The sequence below is a fragment of the Panulirus ornatus genome, chromosome 16 (genome assembly GCF_036320965.1).
Source record: "Panulirus ornatus isolate Po-2019 chromosome 16, ASM3632096v1, whole genome shotgun sequence".
NCBI lineage: Eukaryota > Metazoa > Arthropoda > Malacostraca > Decapoda > Palinuridae > Panulirus > Panulirus ornatus.
The window spans coordinates 8,717,071-8,738,319 of NC_092239.1; the positions used below are offsets into that span (position 1 = coordinate 8,717,071).

Here is a 21,249-nt window from a genome sequence, read left to right on the forward strand (position 1 = left end):
GAGCCACTAAAAGGACCACTGCACACAGCCCCTACAAGAACAAGTGCTAACACTAAGGACCAATGCACAGAGCCTCTACAAGAACCAGTGCAACTACAAGGACCTGTGTACAATACAAGAACCGGGACACTGAAACACCAGAAGGACCAATGAGCAGTTCTACAAAAGAAGGTGCACACTACAGGAACCTGTGCACAGAAGTGCAGCAAGGACCATTCCATGACACCACTACAAGGGCACATTTATAGTACGAAGACCAATGGATAGATTTACTACACTGTAGGGGCTACAAGAACCAGTGCACAGAACCATTACAAGACCAATCCTTAGAGAAACTGCGAATACCAATACACACCACAGACACCAGTTCACAAATTCACGACAACAACCAGTTCACAAAACCAATAAAAGGACCACCGCCTACGACAGACACCACTGTATAAGCCACATACAAGGACGAGTGCACAATGCAAGGACCAGGACATGAAACAACGACGAAGACCAGTGCACACATTAAGACACCACCTACGACAAGGACTGGTGCACCTACGACAAGGACTGGTGCACACAACCAACACAAGGACAGGTGCACGTTACAATAACCGGCGCACAGAGCTGACACGAGGCATTGTGCACAGAAGCACTGCAAGAACCAGTGCACAGAGACCCTATAAAGTACGGAAACCAGTGCACAGAGACCCTATAAAGTACGGAAACCAATGCACAGAGACCCTATAAAGTATGGAAACCAGTGCACAGAGACCCTATGAAGTACGGAAACCAGTGCACAGAGCCACCGGAGTGGTACGAGGCAAAGAGAATCATAACAAGGACCAGTACACAGAGCCACTACTTAGACCAGCGCACAGAAACATTATCAAGACCACTGCCACGACAATAGCCAGTACACAGAGCCATAACAAGGACCGGTGCACAAAGACACTACAAGGACCAGTGCACGCTACAGACACCAGTGCACATAGCCATTACATGGGCCAGTGCACAACACTACAAGGACCAGACCAGAGCACAGAGCTATAGACACCAGTTCACGGAAGCCACTACGAGAACCAGTTCACACTACAAGGACCAGACCAGTGCACAGGGCCACTACGAGGACCAGTGCACACTACAAGGACCAGGCCAGTGCACAGAGCTACAGACACCAGTGCACGGAGCCACTACGAGGACCAGTGCACACTACAAGGACCAGACCAGTGCACAGAGCCACTACGCAGACCAGTGCACACTACAAGGACCAGTGCACACTACAAGGAACCAGTGCACAGAGCTACAGACACCAGTGCACAGAGCCACATCTAGCGGGTGTGATGACTGAACGTCAACTTACCAAAAGTGGTGACCGTGAGAAGGGGTCGTACTGGTGAGTCAGCCGGGACAACCTGGTGCCGACTGGTGCTCCCCGCATCTGTACCAGGGGTGGACGTGGTTAGCTGGGGGTGCACGTGGTTAGATGGGGTCAGGGGGTGGACGTGGCTAGCTGGGGGTGCACGTGGTTAGATGGGGTCAGGGGGTGGACGTGGTTAGCTGGGGGTGCACGTGGTTAGATGGGGGTCAGGGGGTGGACGTGGCTAGCTGGGGGTGCACGTGGTTAGATGGGGTCAGGGGGTGGACGTGGCTAGCTGGGGGTGCACGTGGTTAGATGGGGTCAGGGGGTGGACGTGGCTAGCTGGGGGTGCACGTGGTTAGATGGGGTCAGGGGGTTGACGTGGCTAGCTTGGGTTACAGCCCCGGGGGTGAAAGAGTTGGGTGGAGGGTGTGGTTAGGTGGGGTGCACTTATGAAGGTCAGGGGGTGGGTGGATGGGTGAGGGGTGGATGGGGTTAACTGGGGTGCACGTGGTTAGATGGGGTCAGGGGGTGGACGTGCTAGCTGGGGGTGCACGTGGTTAGATGGGGTCAAGGGGTGGACGTGGCTAGTTTAGGCTACAGCCCCGGGGGTGAAAGAGTTGGGTGGAGGGTGTGGTTAGGTGGGGTGCACTTATGAAGGTCAGGGGGTGGGTGGGTGGATGGGTGAGGGGTGGATGGGGTTAACTGGGGTGCACGTGGTTAGATGGGGTCAAGGGTGGACATGGTTGGCTAGGATACTCGTCGTTAGATGGGTCATGGGTGGACGTGTTTAGCTCGGATGCACGTGGTTAAGTGGACCATAGGTGGATGTGGTTGGTTAGGATGCACTTGGTTAGAAGGATCATGGGTGGACGTGTTTAGCTAGGATGCACGTGGTTAAGTAGACCATAGGTGGATGTGGTTGGTTAGGATGCACTTGGTTAGAAGGATCATGGGTGGACGTGTTTAGCTAGGATGCACGTGGTTAAGTGGACCATAGGTGGATGTGGTTGGTTAGGATGCACTTGGTTAGAAGGATCATGGGTGGACGTGTTTAGCTAAGATGCACGTGGTTGGCTAAGATACACGTGGTTAGATGGATCATGGATGGACGTGTTTAGCTAGAGTGCACGTGGTTAGAGACGTTGAACGGAGTAAGATGGACCACGGTGGTCTGTTAAGGTGCACGTGTTTAGATGGATCATGGATGGACGTGTTTAGCTAGAGTGCACGTGGTTAGAGACGTTGAACGGAGTAAGATGGACCACGGTGGTCTGTTAAGGTGCACGTGTTTAGATGGGCCAGGCGTTCATGATGGGGTTCACGTGGTGACTGGTGAAAGTGGTTTCATATGTAGATGATTATAAGTGTCACGTAGTTGACCGGGTAAAGGGCGCGTTAACTGTTAAACATATTAGGGGAAGATGAGAATAACTTTTTAGGGGGAGGGGGAGCACGTGGTTAGATAGATCAGGAGTTTACGTGGTTAATACCGTCGGGGTAAACAAACATGATTAACCGGGTGTACGTGGTGAGATGAGTGAGGATGGTCGGGTTCAGACTGGGATTAGGGGGAGGTGGCCGTGTTTAGACTGGGGATTGGACATGGTGAGATTGGGTGGGATATGGATGTGGTTAGATAGGTTGGGGTTGAACGTAGTTTTAACTGTTTCTAGGGGGCACAACTGGTAAGCTTAGGGTACACATAGTTAGCTGGATGAGGGTTAGTTACGTGGGTCTGTGGTGGACAGGATGCCACATCCTTAAACTTAAAAGAATAAACACAACAACAGATCAATCAAGTTATCCAAGTACATGCTTAGGTCTATGAGGGCCAGACATAGTTAAGTGGGTGGTGGGAAATTCACTTATACATAGAGGCAGGCAGAACAAAGAAATAAAGATTAGAAAAAAATATTGTCCATTGCTTCCTGAAATTATGATAAAAATGTGTCTGTTTGTGTCTGAGTGTGGAGTTAAAGACAAGAAAATGTTTGTGTAATACAGGTGTAGAACTCGGGGTACACTTGTGTGGTAACAGGCGTAAGTACTCGGGGTACACTTGTGTGGTAACAGGTGTAGAACTCGGGGTACACTTGTGAGTCAACAGATGTAAGACCCGGGGTACACTTGTGTGGTAACAGGTGTAAGACTCGGGGTACACTTGTGTGGTAACAGGTGTAAGACCCGGGGTACTTTTGTGTGGTAACAGGTGTAGAACTCTGGGTACACTTGTGTGGTAACAGGTGTAAGACTCAGTGTACACTTGTGTGGTAACAGGTGTAGGCCTCGGCGTACACTTGTGTGGTAACAAATGCATGATGTGTGGTACACACTCGTCATGGACTCCCGCAGTTTACCATGAGAGGCAGGGTTCGACCCCCTTCGCCTCGTAGAAATCGATTTGTCACAGTCATCTCGGGCAACGGACTATGACAGATATAAAGATATCTTTCACATAATAAGGACTACCACTGAATGTGATGTAGATGAAGAGTCACGAAGCTGTAGAATTAGGTAGAGATATATAGGTGTGTGTGGTGGTGCGGTAGTGGTGTGTGGTAGCGGTGTGGTGGTGCGGTAGTGGTGTGTGGTAGCGGTGTGGTGGTGCGGTAGTGGTGTGTGGTAGCGGTGTGGTGGCGTGAGTGAAATACTCTGTGTGATTACGGTTTGTGTGTTATGGGGAGAGAGGCTTACATTCGTGTTGCCCCGTCTCGTAACCTTGTCTGTATGTGCTGTGTCTTTACTCTTATGTGAACAGACAGACAGACAGACAGACACTTACACGAACGAGTTAGCACGGGTCGGAAACACATGGGTTCGACTCCTGGGCGTGGCAGGATCACACGCACGCGAGTACGAACACCCATCCATCCATATCACAAAAAAATACACACACACACACACACACACACACGCAAAACATAAGCACAAAAGCTTGACACAAACAGACAGAGGGAGAGAAACACGCAGACCCATGTGTTTACACAAACAGACACGGAGACTTCCACACAAAGAGAGAGACTGACACAACACCAACACTGACCTGCACTGACCCAGACCCACACACATCAACACCCACCCACTCACCCACACCTACTGCAACGATTCCATTTTCATTATACAAACCTTCCTTTATGAAGAATCTTACGGACCCCACCAAAATACACAGAGGTTAATTACATGGCTGTCAGAATTCTTGGTCTCTCACAGAGGATTGGACAATCAAGTCACTCGACTTAAATTATAAATCTGACGTTTGATGTGATAAAAGAAAAAAGAATTAAAGGGGTTGAACATTTCATGAATGTTTAGAGACGCGGGACCAAGTTAGGATGGGTGGGTGAGGAGGGGTAAAGGTGGTGCATCCTTCGAGCCCCCCACCCTTATTGTGACGAGGGCGGCACTCAGGTGAAGAGATTGCCGGAGATGTGATAAAGGAGGCGGAAAATAACCAACGCTGGCCTGGGATTATTGCCTCTGGCCTTCTCGACCAAGTGGGGTTCAAGAGGAGGACTTGTCTCCTATCAGTCAGGAAGTGGAACTCCTCCATCTGTGTTTGCTGAAGACTTTTTTTTTTTTTCATTCCATATTTTACTTTGCCAGGGTCATCGCGGGAGCCAACACGCGCCAGTGTCATTGGATGGCATTAGAAGTATCATGTCTTACGTTCAGACGGAGATGGGGAAAGTGAGGGCACCTCACAACACTGTCTTCTCGTAGTCTTACTTTTTTTTATCTTAGTAGAAGCTGTAACACAGGGTTACCTCGGGGGGGTTCATTCGACCCTGGAGGTGATGACAACGAGGAACTAACACCCTCGGCCGGAGCGTCCTCTCTGAAACAACGACTCATGATCTTGGATATAGATTTCTAATTCCTTCTCTCCAGGTTTCTGGACTGTCTCCTGGAACACCAGGTCGTGAACCTGGTTCTCGACTCATATGTGGAGCAGAAGATACTCTCAGCAAAACATAATGAAGCTTCAGGAATGTTTTTAATAAGACGTGTGACCCACACTTTCTGCAGCGCTGGACCACACGAGCTTGGTGACATCATTCCAGGATTTGACAATGGACTGGAAGACGGCAGTCATGTCATACACGACGTTCCAGGTCATGGTAAATGGTTGTGTGAATGTTAAGTCACAGCACGACAGGCACTCCGAGCAAGGACCAGCTGGCACTCCAGGCAAAGGACCAAACCGGCTTTCCAGGTTGGGGCCAACTGACACTCCAGGCAAAGGACCAAACTGGCTTTCCAGGCAAAGGCCAGCTGACTCTCCAGGCAAGCACCGACTGCGCAGGGAAAGGAACAGGTTTAACTCAGTTGTCTCACAACACTGCAGGAGGAGTTCTGTCTGAGAGATGATGGCACTAGATGCTTCATCAACCTCAAATCTCTCCGTAGGTCCAGGGGTCATCTGCCTCACTCGCGTGCGAAGGGTGACGGGAAAGGCAAAACCGCAGCCTGTACACCTCCTCCCGCACAACACCACCTTCACACAATCACTTATTTTTAGAATAAGTTTCGACCTGTCTTTCTCCCTCCTCCTCCTCCTCCAAACCCACCTTTCCATCATCTCCCCTCCCCCTCCTCCAAACGCACCTTTCCATCATCTCCCCTCCTCCTCCTCCAAACCCACCTTTCCATCATCTCCCTTCCTCCTCCAAACCCACCTTTCCATTATCTCCCTTCCTCCTCCAAACCCACTTTTCCATCATCTCCCTTCCTCCTCCAAACCCACCTTTCCATCATCTCCCTTCCTCCTCCAAACCCACCTTTCCATTATCTCCCTTCCTCCTCCAAACCCACCTTTCCATCATCTCCTTTCCCCCTCCAAACCCACCTTTCCATCATCTCCCTTCCTCCTCCAAACCCACCTTTCCATCATCTCCCCTCCTCCTCCTCCAAACCCACCTTTCCATCATCTCCCTTCCTCCCCCTCCAAACCCACCTTTCCATCATTATTTTGCCGGTTAGCTTCTGTCCCCGGTGGGTGCACTGTCGTCCTCAGGTCACGATCACGTCTCGGGGTCAATAATGTAGGCTGACATGTTGGTGGCCCCCTTGCTTACCTTTGAGCCCCATTCACGATTCAGGTTGTCCAAAGTGTCATCTTCTAAACTCGTTCCTCCCTCGGCATTTGATCTCCTCCGGTGGAAAATTCTTCGCTAAACTAAGAATGCTGGATGAAAATTTTTTTTTTTCTTTTTTCTTGTTCTCAACTTGATTCTTCTGCTTCCAGAGAACCATCTGACGTCTTTCACTTCTTCAAGAAGCTTGAAGGTTCGGCCCACATGTTTCAAGCTTACTTGTCGAATGGCCTGCCCACGGTATACCGTTCACCATCACGATTTTGCACTACCCACGATCAATTTTTTGATGAAGAGATCGAAACCCAATCCCATTAAAACTATCATGAAAATTTTGGGCTAAAAAGAGAAAAAAACAATTTCTAATAAGGATACTAGAATCTGCCAATAATAATAATAATAATAATAATAATAATAATAATAATGGTAATGATGATAATAATAAGAGAAAAATAATAATAACGATAATGATAATAATAATAAAATGATAGTTCATAATATGATCATCATTATCAATAAGTAATAATCATAGTAATATGATTATCATCATAATTATCTTTATCATCATCAATATATGAATATGATCATTATTCTTATCATTACGAAAAACTTGGTAATAAGACCAATAATACCAGTACAGGGGCGTCAGGCTCTTTTAGTCACGTCTCTATCATCATCCTCTACGCTATGACGAATACCCTCTTACCCCGGCAATTCATCAGTCAGTCACTCTCCATTCCCCATGTACAAACAGCTAGACCATTCAGCATCATCCGCCACTATGTACACTTGACAGGGTTGCCCAAGATGGGCTATGATTCGCCCACCCTCCAGGGTAGAGTCCTCACTCAGAGGTATGTCCCAGAATGAACAAAGAGTGTGGGAGGATCAGACAGACGATCCACAATTGAACCTATGGCTAACAATGGAACTCGCTCGCACCAGCAAAGTTCCGGACGTAAAACTTGAGATTGAAACCGAAAGGTCCTGAATCGGGGGTGATATTGAAGACTTCGAAGACTACGAGGTCGAACTGAAAAGGTTTTTCGAACTGAGGATGGATGTGAACGGTGGGTGCAGTCGAAGTCAAAAAGGCGCGCTCTCGCTGCTGCTGGTGAGGAAGGAACAGACCAGGTCTTTCACGTGGCTTAACACAGACGCAGTAATTAAAACTCAACATTATGAGAAGGCAGCAGCGGCCAGCGGCCTCCCTCTCCCCCCCGGCGGCGTCGGCAGGGCGAGTGTCGCACAGTTATGTAACCAAGTGACTAAATGCTTACCTAATGAATGTCATGGTGATTAAACAATTCCTTACGAGCCAATTTGGCAATTAACCTCTACCCGCGTACACACACTCTCTCTCTCTCTCTCTCTCTCTCTCTCTCTCTCTCTCTCTCTCTCTCTATATATATATATATATATATATATATATATATATATATATATACATACATATAAATATATATACCACATCAATGCAACAACACGCCACAAAATTGGAACACAGGTTCACCTAGGAAAATACAACTGGGACACAGGATCACTTACAAAATAAGGTCTGCATCTCCAGTTTAATCGCCCCTTTTAAGCCCCAGACAAAAGTTAATCCAACCTGCACCCTCTTGTCACCCTTGATGGCCAATCACCACTCCCGGCGGACGCGTGGGGTCGAAGCTAGTAGTCCTGAGGGTGAGTTGGGTGACCAGCCAGGCCTGCCAGTACCTATAGGCTGGTAGGTCCTGTGGCTGGACGCCCTCCTGACCACTCCTCCCACTCCCTTTCACATGGGACCTGACCCACTTGTTGGCCAGCACCACACCTATTCCTTAACCTCCGCTCTGCTGCTGCTGCTGCTGCTGCCGCGTCTCGCTCCCACATACATAATGGATTCTGACCTCGTCTATCCTCGTCTACCAGAGAACCCTTTGTCGCTTTCTCTTCTTCCTCCCTTTCTTCCAGAAATACTCTGTATTACCATGGAATAAAAGAAGATTCTCTCCCTCCCCAGCCATAAACCATACTCAGAATTCACAGCGGGGCGTACAGAGGGTCACGGGAAAATCTAAGAAAAAGGAAACGATAAAATATGGAAATAAATGTGACCTTGTGTTTGAGATGAAAATACGAGTTTCTTCTGCAGCGGTGGATTAAGACAGACACATACACCAAGACCCCACATTATCTGGTTATACCCAGTCCGGATACCAGTGCCAGGCTAGGTCTCCAGCCTTTAAGGGTCGTGGGCAGGTTTATACAGTCGAGATTACTGTCCTTCGCGGTAATGTGACTAGATACTGTCTTGCACTAAGGGCGGCGGAGGAGGGTGGGTTGGGGGAGGGGGAATATTCACTGTAACATCAGAGTGAGTGAGAATGGAGGGAAGGAAAGGGGGATGGATGGATGCAGGGTAAAAGTGATACGTTAGGTAATGAGATGAAGTGAGAGAGAGCGACGATGAAGATAATGAAGTGAAGTCTGGGTCACGTGGATGGAGAGAGAGAGAGAGAGAGAGAGAGAGAGAGAGAGAGAGAGAGAGAGAGAGAGAGAGAGAGAGAGAGAGAGAGAGAGACAGAGAGAGAGAGAGAGAGAGAGAAAGCGAGTTGGGGGAAGGAATGGTGAAAGTGACTGAAATGAAGAAGGTAAGTGAAGGTGAGTGACAGTGGGACCTCGTGTGAAAGCAAAATGGAAGGGGGAGGGGATAATGTGGGCCAAGAGTGAAGGTGACGGGGGATGACGGGCAGACATGTTCTGCCACAGAGGAATATGTTGATCCTGAATGTGACAAGTGACATCTGAATATGAAAGGGAGATAGTGAGAGTGTAACCGATACTGAAGAGAGAGAGAGAGAGAGAGAGAGAGAGAGAGAGAGAGAGAGAGAGAGAGAGAGAGAGAGAGAGAGAGAGAGAGAGAGCCCGATTAACAGAGCTGATCTCTTCATTTCCCCCCACCCAAGACTGCGTTTGGCCAGTTGGTTCTTTCTGCTTTAGGCCTATCGACTGCCGGCGGGCCACTCACGCCGGCAACGTCACCGTGGAACCTCAGCTATCAACTCGAAACGCCTCCTGCAGGTAAGGTGTTCAGGGTACTTCTGAGACCAAGACCCACTCACACTCTGTACGTATATCACGGCTCCTCTCACTATCCCGACGATCAACGACTTGAATTCATCGCTCGCAACAGCAAAACTAGAGACCAATTATTTATACGGATTATTCTACACATTTACAGTAAATCTTTAACACATGTAGATAAGAGGATGCGGTTCTTAAAGTGCATGTGGACGCGCGGGGATAAAACCTCGGGAGTTCCTTTGTGAGGTAAAAGGGCAGGAAACAAAACACACACAGCTCGGTGGATCCTCCCAGCGGGCTGGTCGGGTGAACGAAGCAGCCTGGCGGTAACCTTCGTTAAGCTGGTGTGACGATTCTACTCCTTCGCTCTGCCAGTTTTAATCTACACGATACGGGAATCTAACACACACACACACACACACACACACACTAAGTAATGGAGACGTGTTGTATACTGTGTCAGTCCGAATGAAGCAGTTCGGATCATTACTGAAGCAGGTACGCTTCAGCAACTCCCTCTACCACTGCCAAAACCCACGTAATAAACTTTGAAACTTTATCTTTTTACGCGATGTGAGCGTACCAAAAATATAATACCACACTTGCAGTTACATTTGAAAAAATGAAAATTACATTTCAAATAGACTTTAGACGCCACATATTTTCGGAGATTTTTTTCTTTAATGTCGAGGCAGTTGGATAACTTGCAAAAAAAAAAAAAAGGTTGGAAAATTGGCCAGAATACAACAATAAAAATAGCTCTTTATGATACTCCAGGTCGTATAAATTTTCACTTTTATATTGCCTCAACAGAAGACAAGACCTATACACATAGATTTACATCTGGTGGAAAACAACTTTTATGTGTGAAAATTAGTAGATTTGAGTGAAAAAGTAATTGATTGACACACACACACACACACACACACACACACACGTATATATATATATATATATATATATATATATATATATATATATATATATATATATATATATATATATATATATATATAGTGTGTGTGTGTGTGTGGCTCGGTGGTGGGTAAAAGCAGACAGAAAGAGGCATCCAGGGCTAAGTGAGGAGGTGGTGGGAGGTAAATCACGAGACAGATGCTCTGCTACGGCTTATTCATACCTCTGGACCTCCTCCGCTGACCCTGTAAATCTGCTAACGTAGGTTTAAGGAAACACGCAGGTGTACCGAGCACGCACCTATATTTCACACATATTTTCTTTTACAATCTAAAATAATGGTAATTGACTTTGGAAAGTTAGAGCACTTTTGAGAAGTTCGTCAGATTTCATTAATATAAATCACATTTTATCATCTATTATAGTAAGATGATATGTATATATATAGTTCTGAAGATATAAAGAAACTCTTTGTCTTTCCTTGAAATATCTTTATACGAGAGGGTACTTGATATCTATACAACCTATCGGCAAATGCTTCCGTGACTGTTGTAGTGGAGAGGCTGGAGTCGAGTCTGAGATAAGGCAGACCAGCGCGAGACGTATCGAACATTCGTATCTCACATCTCTACCACAGTTATGTCTTCGCTCATTGAAAATACATATTTCCCACGCAAGATCATTACACAGACCTCTTCCCCCACTCTGTATCCTCACGTCCGTTGCGTAAACGCTGGCAGCAATCAGTTGGGCTTCGAGACTTCAAATCGAGATAGATGAGACTTTGGTATAAACGCTTCAAAAGCGTGCCTGAACGGGACACACACACACACACACACACACACACACACACACACACACCTCAGTTTACGTCGACGTCAGCTCATGAAACATATCAATCACTGGTGATCTACATCACTCAATTTCTCAATGCGAGAAAACCCTAGGCAAACAATATATATTGAAGCTGCATCGACTGTTTGCTTCGCTCAAGAATATCCGTCCATTATCTGATGATAATACAAGCGATGCGAGAGAGATTATGATTGCGGTATGTTGACTCTCTCTCTCTCTCTCTCTCTCTCTCTCTCTCTCTCTCTCTCTCTCTCTCTCTCGGGTAATTAGTAAGAGTGTATTGTATTGCGAAGCGTATGAATACACACTGCCTCTATACGTGATTCGACTGTTAATTGAAGGTGGATTCTGTTATTTCTCAATCATGAAATGATGATGGTTTTTGGATGTATATAATACTTTATTGGTATCAGCTAAATGTACACATAGACACACACACACACACATAGGTACACACACACACACATACACACACGTTGGCAGGCTGGGAACCACCGTCCATATACGTACTCCCACCTGGGCATAGGGAGGGGGTTAGTGACGGTGGCGTAGTGAGCCAGCACCACAGTGGCTGTCTACTTCCCCTCCCTGGCCCAGGTCACTGGCTTTCCTTTCTGCCTTACATACGCGAGGGTTCCTATCACTCTCTCCATTAACACACGCTCTGGATGACACGTAACTTACACGAATCTTCATTCATGACTGGAACACTTCTCTTGCTGTGAGCGCTACGCGCTAGCCCTAGTCCTAGCCATGGCCAATGGCAGAATCTCTTCATCGGCAAAGTAAATTCATGAAATGGAGGTCCATAGGCAGAGAACTCGCTTTCCATCCATACTGTGAAAAACAGGTAGTTACAAAATACATTTTCCCTTCCCCAAATCCGAGTTATAAACATAAAATAATTGTCATGTATTTCAATTGATCTGTATGACCCGTTATCAAAGACACCGGAAGCGTGTTTAACTCCAGCCACCTGGTGTATGAATGTTCGAAACATTTCTTTTTTTCTTTCCCTTATCATTGTCAAAATGTGAAATTTGCCACGATCTAGAGAAAAAAAAAAAAAATTGCCCAACATAAAGCGCATTTTACGCCTCTTCAGCTGCCCCTTATTACCGCGCCTTTGTTGTCAACAATTGGAAGGTTCAGAACCACACGTCATGATGTATTTTTCTCCCCTCTCCCCCACCACCACCCACCACCACCATGACACAATTGGTCCGTGAGTGGCTCTTGTCTCCGCCTGTGAAAGGGTTAATTGTTTGTACTCCACTTGGCCCGGCCAGGCCACAGCAATTAATACTGCACGGGGTAATGATGCCCTAGTTTTCTTCAGCAACAATCGTCGTGTTCAAGGATCGTCCCGTCGTGCTCAAGGTTCATCCTCTGGTCCTCATGCGTCGTACCCTCGTGTTCAAGGATCGTCCCGTCGTGCTCAAGGTTCATACTCTGGTGCTCAAGCGTCGTATTGTCGTGCTCAAGGGTCGTACCGTCGGGCTCATGGGTGACGCAGTCTTGCTCCAACGTCGTACCGTCGTGATCAAAGGGTCGTACCGTCGTGTTCAAGTGTCGTACAGTCGAACTCAACAGGTAAAGAAACTGACTGGCTCCCAGGTTACGGAGATTTGCCATGTACGACAGTCAAATGATTGTAGCAGTTGGTCATCTGTGTGATTTTCATTATCCTGTAAACACTGGACCAAACACTGTCAACCTGAGTGTGAAGTGTGCGTCCATCTCGAGTGTCAAGAGATATCAGTGATGAGATGTCGAGTGCGACACACTAATAAGCCAGCTCGAGTACAACAGAGCCAATGAGAAAATCATATATATATATATATATATATATATATATATATATATATATATATATATATATATATATATATATATATATATGACGATCTCACCAATACATTCTTTAAAAATAAACACTTACGGAATAAATGATTCGAATTAATTTTACCCATTTTTAGGATTTAGATCAAGCCTAAAGTCTCTCTCAGTGCGAGACGACACACACACACACACACACACACACACACACACACACACACACACACACACACTGACACATGACGGTGGAATGAGACGTTTTTCAAATCATTTTGCAAACGCACCCAGCAGCACGGGAGGTCGGGTGAAATTGCCCCACTGTAAGAGTCATACAACACCAACACTTCCAACACTTCAAGAGCACAGATCATCATCCCCAGAACCGTCCAAACAGAACTGGACAACACATTCATATAATCCTGTTCTCGTTCGTGGCTGCAAGTGTGGGCTGTACTAATAGAGTGAATCTCTCATTGATGACCAACACATAAGTCCTGAGAGGGGTGCTCATCCGTGTAGAGTAATGTCGCCATACCTGTGTGCATTTCTAACCCTACACACTGTTAGCCAGGTGAGGAGTGAGTCACTACGGCGTGAACCCGGCAGGAGTCACTGAGTATTCATACAGGCCACGTAAGGGCGTGTGGTACTCACTGGCATGACAGACAAGCAGATTAACAAACGCCAAAGTTGACAAATCTACAAAATCCTGTATAGAAAATAAAAATTGTCCCAGTTGTTACGCTTATGTTCTTGGCTCACGATAAAATCACGTAATGTTAAAAAATTATATCTTATTCTTATGACAGTTAATGATGCACTTGATAATCTAATACACTGATAATCTATTCATCACTTATTCTTATGACAGTAAATAATCAATCTAATCATCTCTTATGACAGTTAATGATTGACCTAATCATCTCTTATGACAGTTAATGATAATCTAATCATCTCTTATTCTTATGACAGTTAATGATTAATCTAATCATCCCTTACGACAGTTAATGATAATCTAATCATCTCTTATTCTTATGACAGTTAATGATTAATCTAATCATCCCTTACGACAGTTAATGATAATCTAATCATCTCTTATTCTTATGACAGTTAATGACACACCATCAGTTTCTTCAAGGGCACCTCACGATCCAGTCATTCTCCATGAATAAAATTCTTCAATTCAACAGACACGAAAGACTTTTGGGTCACGACGCAGCAGCTCCTAGGGAGGTTGTCGACCCTCGCCTCTTTCGATGAGGCTTCTGAAAATCCTGACTTGTTATGGACCACTTGATACTGGCTTACGAAACAGCCCGAAAAAAGGGGTCGACTTATTTCTTTGGAACTATGCATGAGAGATTATATGAACTGTTGGGGTAGAAGCACTTCATCTTGGTGGCGTTGAGAGAGAGGGAGGAAGATTAATCATTTCCCTCAACCAGCCGTTCAAGGCCGATAGCCCAAAACAAAGCAGTTTCGGGAGAGGTTTCGAGTCTTGACTGAACCAGCAATGCCTCATAAGATGCAAGACGCTTCATCCCTGTCCTGTGTTATACCCTCACGACTATATACACACATATCGTCCTCTCGCTACACACCATCATCTAACGTATGTATCTGATCAGCCATGACTAAAGTAACACCTTGAAGGCCTAAAAATTCCACTGACGTAGATGAGAACATAATCGACAAACGAGGATGATGATAAGCGTGTGTGTGAAGGAGTCACATATGGACTACCGAACACTGCTCAGGTCAGGAGAGCTGAGAGGGAATTATAATAACCCGGGTAGATATCTCTTGAGACCCGACAACGCATAAAACATACACGACCCAGCCTCAGCACAAGCCAACTGGAAAGTTAACTCGGGGAGAAAAGTTTCAGCGATATATATTTGGAACCTTGAGCGATCTTAAAAGCCTTTTCTAATTCTGATAAAGGTCTTGTAGAAAATCATTCGCACACTGACACACATCTATCTATCTATCTATTTACCTATCTATCTATCTATATGTGCAGAGAGAGAGAGAGAGAGAGAGAGAGAGAGAGAGAGAGAGAGAGAGAGAGAGAGAGAGAGAGAGAGAGAGAGAGAGGCATATGCTCACACACTGCCATCAAGAGGAGGCCAGTGTCGCAGAGTGTGTCCGGCAGGGGATGACGCCACACACCTGCCATGTAGCGTCATCCCCCTCACTCCACCGTTTGCCCTCTCCCTTGCCGACGCCTTCGCCGCCGCCGCCTCTCGCAGGCGCCTGGCGGAATCACGCCATGGTAAAAATGACGTCTGGAAAATTGTGGCCCTAATTTCGTGAGGATTTCCTCCCACTCCTCTACCAGAGGTGGATCTCGTAAGGCGAGACGCGCGCGCGCGCGCGCGCGTGTGTGTGTGTGTGTGTGTGTGTGTGTGTGTGTGTGTGCGTGTAGCCACAGCGTACGGCAACGATTTATAAACTGTTATTACCGACAGTAAAAACCCCAACGGTTTAAAAACCACGATTTAGCAACTGCGTAGCATCAACGGTGTACGGTATATAAGTACGAATAACTAAAACGTTTGTCATTGGTCTTTGATACAAAGAAAAGAATTATATCTATCCACAGTATATGACGTCATGGCTCTATAATACACCTATAATATACCTACCTACATACCTAGTATCAGTCTGGCTCTATTACATACCTGTAATACACCTACCCACATACCTAGTATTAGTCTGGCTCTATGATATACCTATAATACACCTAACCTACACATCTAGTATCAGTCTGGCTCTGTAATATAACTGTAATACACCTTCCTACATACCTAGTATCAGTCTGGCTCACAGAAATATATAGCCTTACTTAGCTGTTGGGGTCGATACTGTCATAGCTTCTGTATATCTGCATCAAATCACCACTTAACCTTCTCTCTTCTGTGTTGAGAGTGAGTTTACGTCATCAAGCCGGATCTACCAGAAATTGTTCTTTGTCCGGGAACTATTTTAGGTGCTCAATTCCGTCCTTTTTTATTTCTATTTTTTTTTCAAGTAAGGTGACTAAAAAAGAAAAAACTTAACACAGCATTCAATATTCAAGGTGTGGACGTAACAGTGAATCAAAAATAGCGAAGATTTGTTTTTCAGATTTGAGCTGAAATGCACTGCATGTGAAACGAAGAATTTTTTTGTTCGCCCCTTTTTCACTGCTTACACGCACCGCTACCTTAGCTTACGGTCAACAGAGATCTTGTTACACTACATTTTCTTTTTTTCTTCTCATTTACCTTTTCCAGGTCAAGAGAAATCTATACAGAGGTTGCCATCTCGTATTTATACGTAAAACATAGCACTTGACTGACATCAAAAATTCGCTTAACATCTGTGGACCAGACCACCAATCGATCCATGTCAGTCTGCAGCTGTGCAGGTTTGATTTGAGTCGCCCTACTTCTCATGTTAACATCACCTGCAAAGCTTCACGTTTGACAACACAAGGCTCTTCACGGCTGTCATCAAGATACACAGTACACGAGAAAGAAAATTGGCTCCAAGAATGACCCCTGCGGTACACATTTTATTCTTATGAAGCCCAAATCAAAGTTATCTCATTCATGCTATACACACACACACACACACACACACACACACACACACACAGCCTAAGGCAGGTTCCCAATATAACGACTAACCCCTAGGGTTGGATGAACAGCTGGGTTGACCGTGGACCGACTGCTGCAACCAGGATTCGAACCTATGCGCTCGACACTGAGCGGGCCGTAAATGCCATTCTATCTACTTCTACAGGAAAAGGATTTTCTCCACATCAATAAAGGTGTATCAAAAAAATCTTTTCTACCAACTGGTCGTAAAGTCTTTTCGTCTGGTTCTGGCGTCTGTGTTAGGAGCCTGCGTAAACTTAACCTACTGATATTTCTTGACGAAGCTCATCTTCAATTGTCATAAAAAAAAAAGTAGACATTATTAACTACTACAACATTTTTCATTACAGGATTAAGATTAACAACATCATGGGTTCTACAGTATACTACGTAAAGACAGTGCGATAATCATGTGGCTTTAATATATAAGTCTATGCAGTGTAACATCCTATATAAAGCACTGCCAGTGTAACATCCCATATAAAGTAATGTCAGTGTAACATCCTATATAAAGCAGTGCCAGTGTAACATCCTATATAAGCACTGCCAGTATAACATCATGGGTCTATACTGTATATACAGATATGAATATAACCCCCTTCGGCCTATATGATATATAAAATGAAATATATAAGTTGTGACAGCCTCATTACTTTTCTATAATGAAGAGTATGGCCAGTGTGACACCTTGGATCCATCATTCACGGGGACCCACACTCCAACATTATCGCTGTATAAGACATGAGTGCCCAAAGTGTGACGACTTCAAAATTTCAATGTGACACGGCAGCCAAGCTAACCCCGAGCAGGAGCACCAGCTGCCTCCCAGCCAGCCAGCAGAGCCCCTCGAGGTAACAGCGCCAGCTGTTTGCTGCATCTGTCCCTCCCCTTGCTGAGGTGGATGACGTTATCAGAACCATCCTCTTTTCTTTCTTCGCTCTGAACTTAGTTGGACGTTATGAACTCATATCGTTTTCTCTCTCTCTCTCTCTCTCTCTCTCTCTCTCTCTCTCTCTCTCTCTCTCTCTCTCTCTCTCTCTCTCTCTCCCTAAGGAGGGAGGGACTATTCTCGTACAGTTTCGTCAGTCGATTTAATCGACTATATAAAGTCCAAGGGAGTACATCAGACACACACACTTTTGTGAACACTTTCTGGTGATAGTGAGAGCATAAATGACCAGTTTAAAGGTGTCATTTTCATGAAGGTCGAAGGTCCGTTCCTAATGGAACATGATCTCTCAGCGGACCACACTCTCGGTGGGATTCGTCTGGACAGTATGAAAGGAGGAGATCCACAGCCTTTCGTCTGTTCCACAGACGAGAGGATCATTTACATCTGTCTGTCAGACTGCACGGTAGGAGAAGAAGGGTTTCCTAACGTTGTACTTCGTGATGGGCAAAGAGTAACCTGGTCAAATTCAGCTGTGATAAAGCTCAAAGAAGTTTCTACCAATACGTCTTTTTATATGCTACTCGCATCCCACTGTTCATATATGCCACAATCTATCTCTGCAAAAACCATGATTATATCACCAAATCCTCCAAGCTATGTCCTGGAAACGACACATATTCAGCATTGCAAAATCTACTTTCCCCCCAAAAAAAGCAGGGGACATTGTATATCTTTTTAAAGCAGACATTTCGTAACTACACGAGTCTAATTTACCCCAGAGTCCTGTACGTATATCTGGGGTGGCTTATCCTCCAGCTATCAATTAGCCAGTATGAAGAGGAACTCTCTGTAGACTACGACCGTGTGCCACAGATGACAGGATCAAGTGGCGACGTTTTGTACAAGCTTAGAACTTCTACTCTTCCAGGCCCACCCTCCTCCTACAAACACACAACAACACGTCGGAGCCAAGAACACAATTTTTGACACATTTCAGGAATGGTCGACTCTCTGCAGTGCATGTTCCAGGATCCCTCCGGTATTTGCAGGCGAGGCGATAAAGACTTCCGTGCCCACAGCTGTTTACACGGTCCCTGAGACAACATCTATGTTTTATTGCATGTGTCCTTAATGACTGTCATGCCGGATGGGAACGAGTCTTGATGACAGGCTGGGGATCACGGCCCCTCTAGGGATATCAGTCGTGGGCAAATATCACGATTTATCATTTCAGATTAACCTCGACGGAAAAGGCGGGAAAACAAGAAAAGAAAAAAGAAATATGGATTTTTAGTCGTTTTCTGTCGTGAGCGCACAAAACGTTCCACACTGACCGTGGTACGTTCGTTTTCCCAGCTTAGTACGTTCGCCCACCTCACGAGGTCACGGGTCATATATATATATATATATATATATATATATATATATATATATATATATATATATATATATATAAAGCATAAGCGCTCTGGAGTGTCAGATTTAATGTTCCTTCTCTCGTTTTTCAAGATTCGCAGAATCCAACTTTATCTTCTCTTTGAAGATACGAGGGTTGTCTCTCTCTCTCTCTCTCTCTCTCTCTCTCTCTCTCTCTCTCTCTCTCTCTCTCTCTCTCTCTCTCTGCGAGGGTTCGAATCGTGTATCATCTCCGTGGTAGGAGGTTAAGCCGACCACGTATCCAGCGTACCCACCTACCACGCAAATCGTACGCGGTTCGAATCACCACTGTTGGAAGGGCATTACGTGTCACGGGGTCTTCGTGCTACATTTCTCTTGTTGCTACCAACATATTCCTAAATCACTTGTTCTTTTGTGATTATCTATGTATATATATATATATATATATATATATATATATATATATATATATATATATATATATATATATATATATACATATATGTCGTATGTGTGTGTTGCGTGTCAATACATAGACCCAAATATATTGCGAATGACAGAAGCAAATTAAATTTAAGACAAATCCCTCTGAACTCCATTCTGAATCAGTAAGTAATATGTCATTTTCATGGGATGGGAACTTTAGGGGATTCATCTCATGAGTCATGTGGACGCCCCCCCGACTTATTGGTCTGTCACACATTCTGAAAATCCAATCTTCCGTTTTATATCAAATTTCCCATTTCTCTTCTTTGTTTTGCTCCCCTCTTCCTGTCCGCTCTTCCCTCATCGATTTGAATCAACTCCCGTGTGGGAACCACCCTAATTCTTTTCACATATAGAATGCTTCATTTCACTTCGGAGGGAGGCAGATGAAGCCATCTGGCTCGCACAGGCGTTTCACACAGACCCCCGCGACAGAATGCGTCGGTAAATGTTTTGGAATCTGGTTTGCCTTATCTCTTAAACACTAGCGTACACGGAGGTGTGGGCTGGCAGGAGGGATGTTGGAGATGCGGAAGTGTGCGCTGGCAGGAGGGATGTTGGAGATGCGAAACTGTGCGCTGGCAGGAGGAATGTTGGAGATGCGGAGGTGTGGGCTGGCAGGAGGGATGTTGGAGATGCGGAAGTGTGCGTTGGCAGGAGGGATGTTGGAGATGCGAAACTGTGCGCTGGTAGGAGGGATGTTGGAGATGCGAAACTGTGCGCTGGTAGGAGGGATGTTGGAGGTGCGGAAGTGTGCGCTGGTAGGAGGGATGTTGGAGGTGCGGAAGTGTGCGCTGGTAGGAGGGATGTTGGAGATGCGAAACTGTGCGCTGGTAGGAGGGATGTTGGAGATGCGAAACTGTGCGCTGGTAGGAGGGATGTTGGAAGTGTGGAAGTGTGCGCTGGTAGGAGGGATGTTGGAGATGCGGAAGTGTGCGCTGGTAGGAGGGATGTTGGAGATGCGGAAGTGTGCGCTGGTAGGAGGGATGTTGGAGATGCGAAACTGTGCGCTGGTAGGAGGGATGTTGGAGGTGCGGAAGTGTGCGCTGGTAGGGATGCTAGTGAGGCGAAGGTGTGCGCTTGGTTGGAATGCCCGCGGAGAGAGTGTGATGGCTACAGCATACAGAAGTTTAGAAAACTCGTATAATCATAGAAAGTACGGAAGATATTGGGGCTCTCCGAGTCTTAACCTCTCTCTCTCTCTCTCTCTCTCTCTCTCTCTCTCTCTCTCTCTCTCTCTCTCTCTCTCTCTCTCTCTCTCTCTCTCCCAGTACCGCAGAAATAGGTCGCCGCAAATGTGTAACTATTCACATCGCACATCTAACCATCTGGATATCATGGTACTTCGATGGAACCTCATGTTAAATGTATGGTGGAAACTATGGAGGTCAGTACAGAAGTCAACACTATCCATTTCGTACGGAGAAAGCGCACTTCTCAATGCCCAGCAGAAACTTGGGTCACACTAGATTAACATCATGATAGGTCCTGAGATCACGCTAGGTCAGCAGAGGTCCTTGAGATCGTGTTGGATCTGTACGGGTTCAGGGGTCACGCTGGGTCATCATGATAGGTTCGAGATCACGCTAGGTCAGCACAGGTCCTTGAGATCACGCTGGGTCAGTGCAGGTTCTGGGGTCACGCTGGGTCAGTACAGGTTCTGGGGTCACGCTGGGTCAGTACAGGTTCTGGGGTCACGCTGGG

At 45.9% G+C, this 21,249-nt stretch overlaps 1 protein-coding gene across 4 annotated transcripts in view; it reads right to left on the minus strand.

The window, feature by feature from the left end:
- Positions 1-21,249, minus strand: part of wake (wide awake) — a 744,672-nt gene that overhangs the window by 217,180 nt on the left and 506,243 nt on the right. For all 4 annotated transcript variants that reach the window (XM_071671228.1, XM_071671230.1, XM_071671229.1 and 1 more), the window contains one exon: positions 1,352-1,429. In XM_071671228.1, the coding sequence (XP_071527329.1) occupies positions 1,352-1,429 (78 nt within the window). The remainder of the gene's footprint in view (positions 1-1,351; positions 1,430-21,249) is intronic.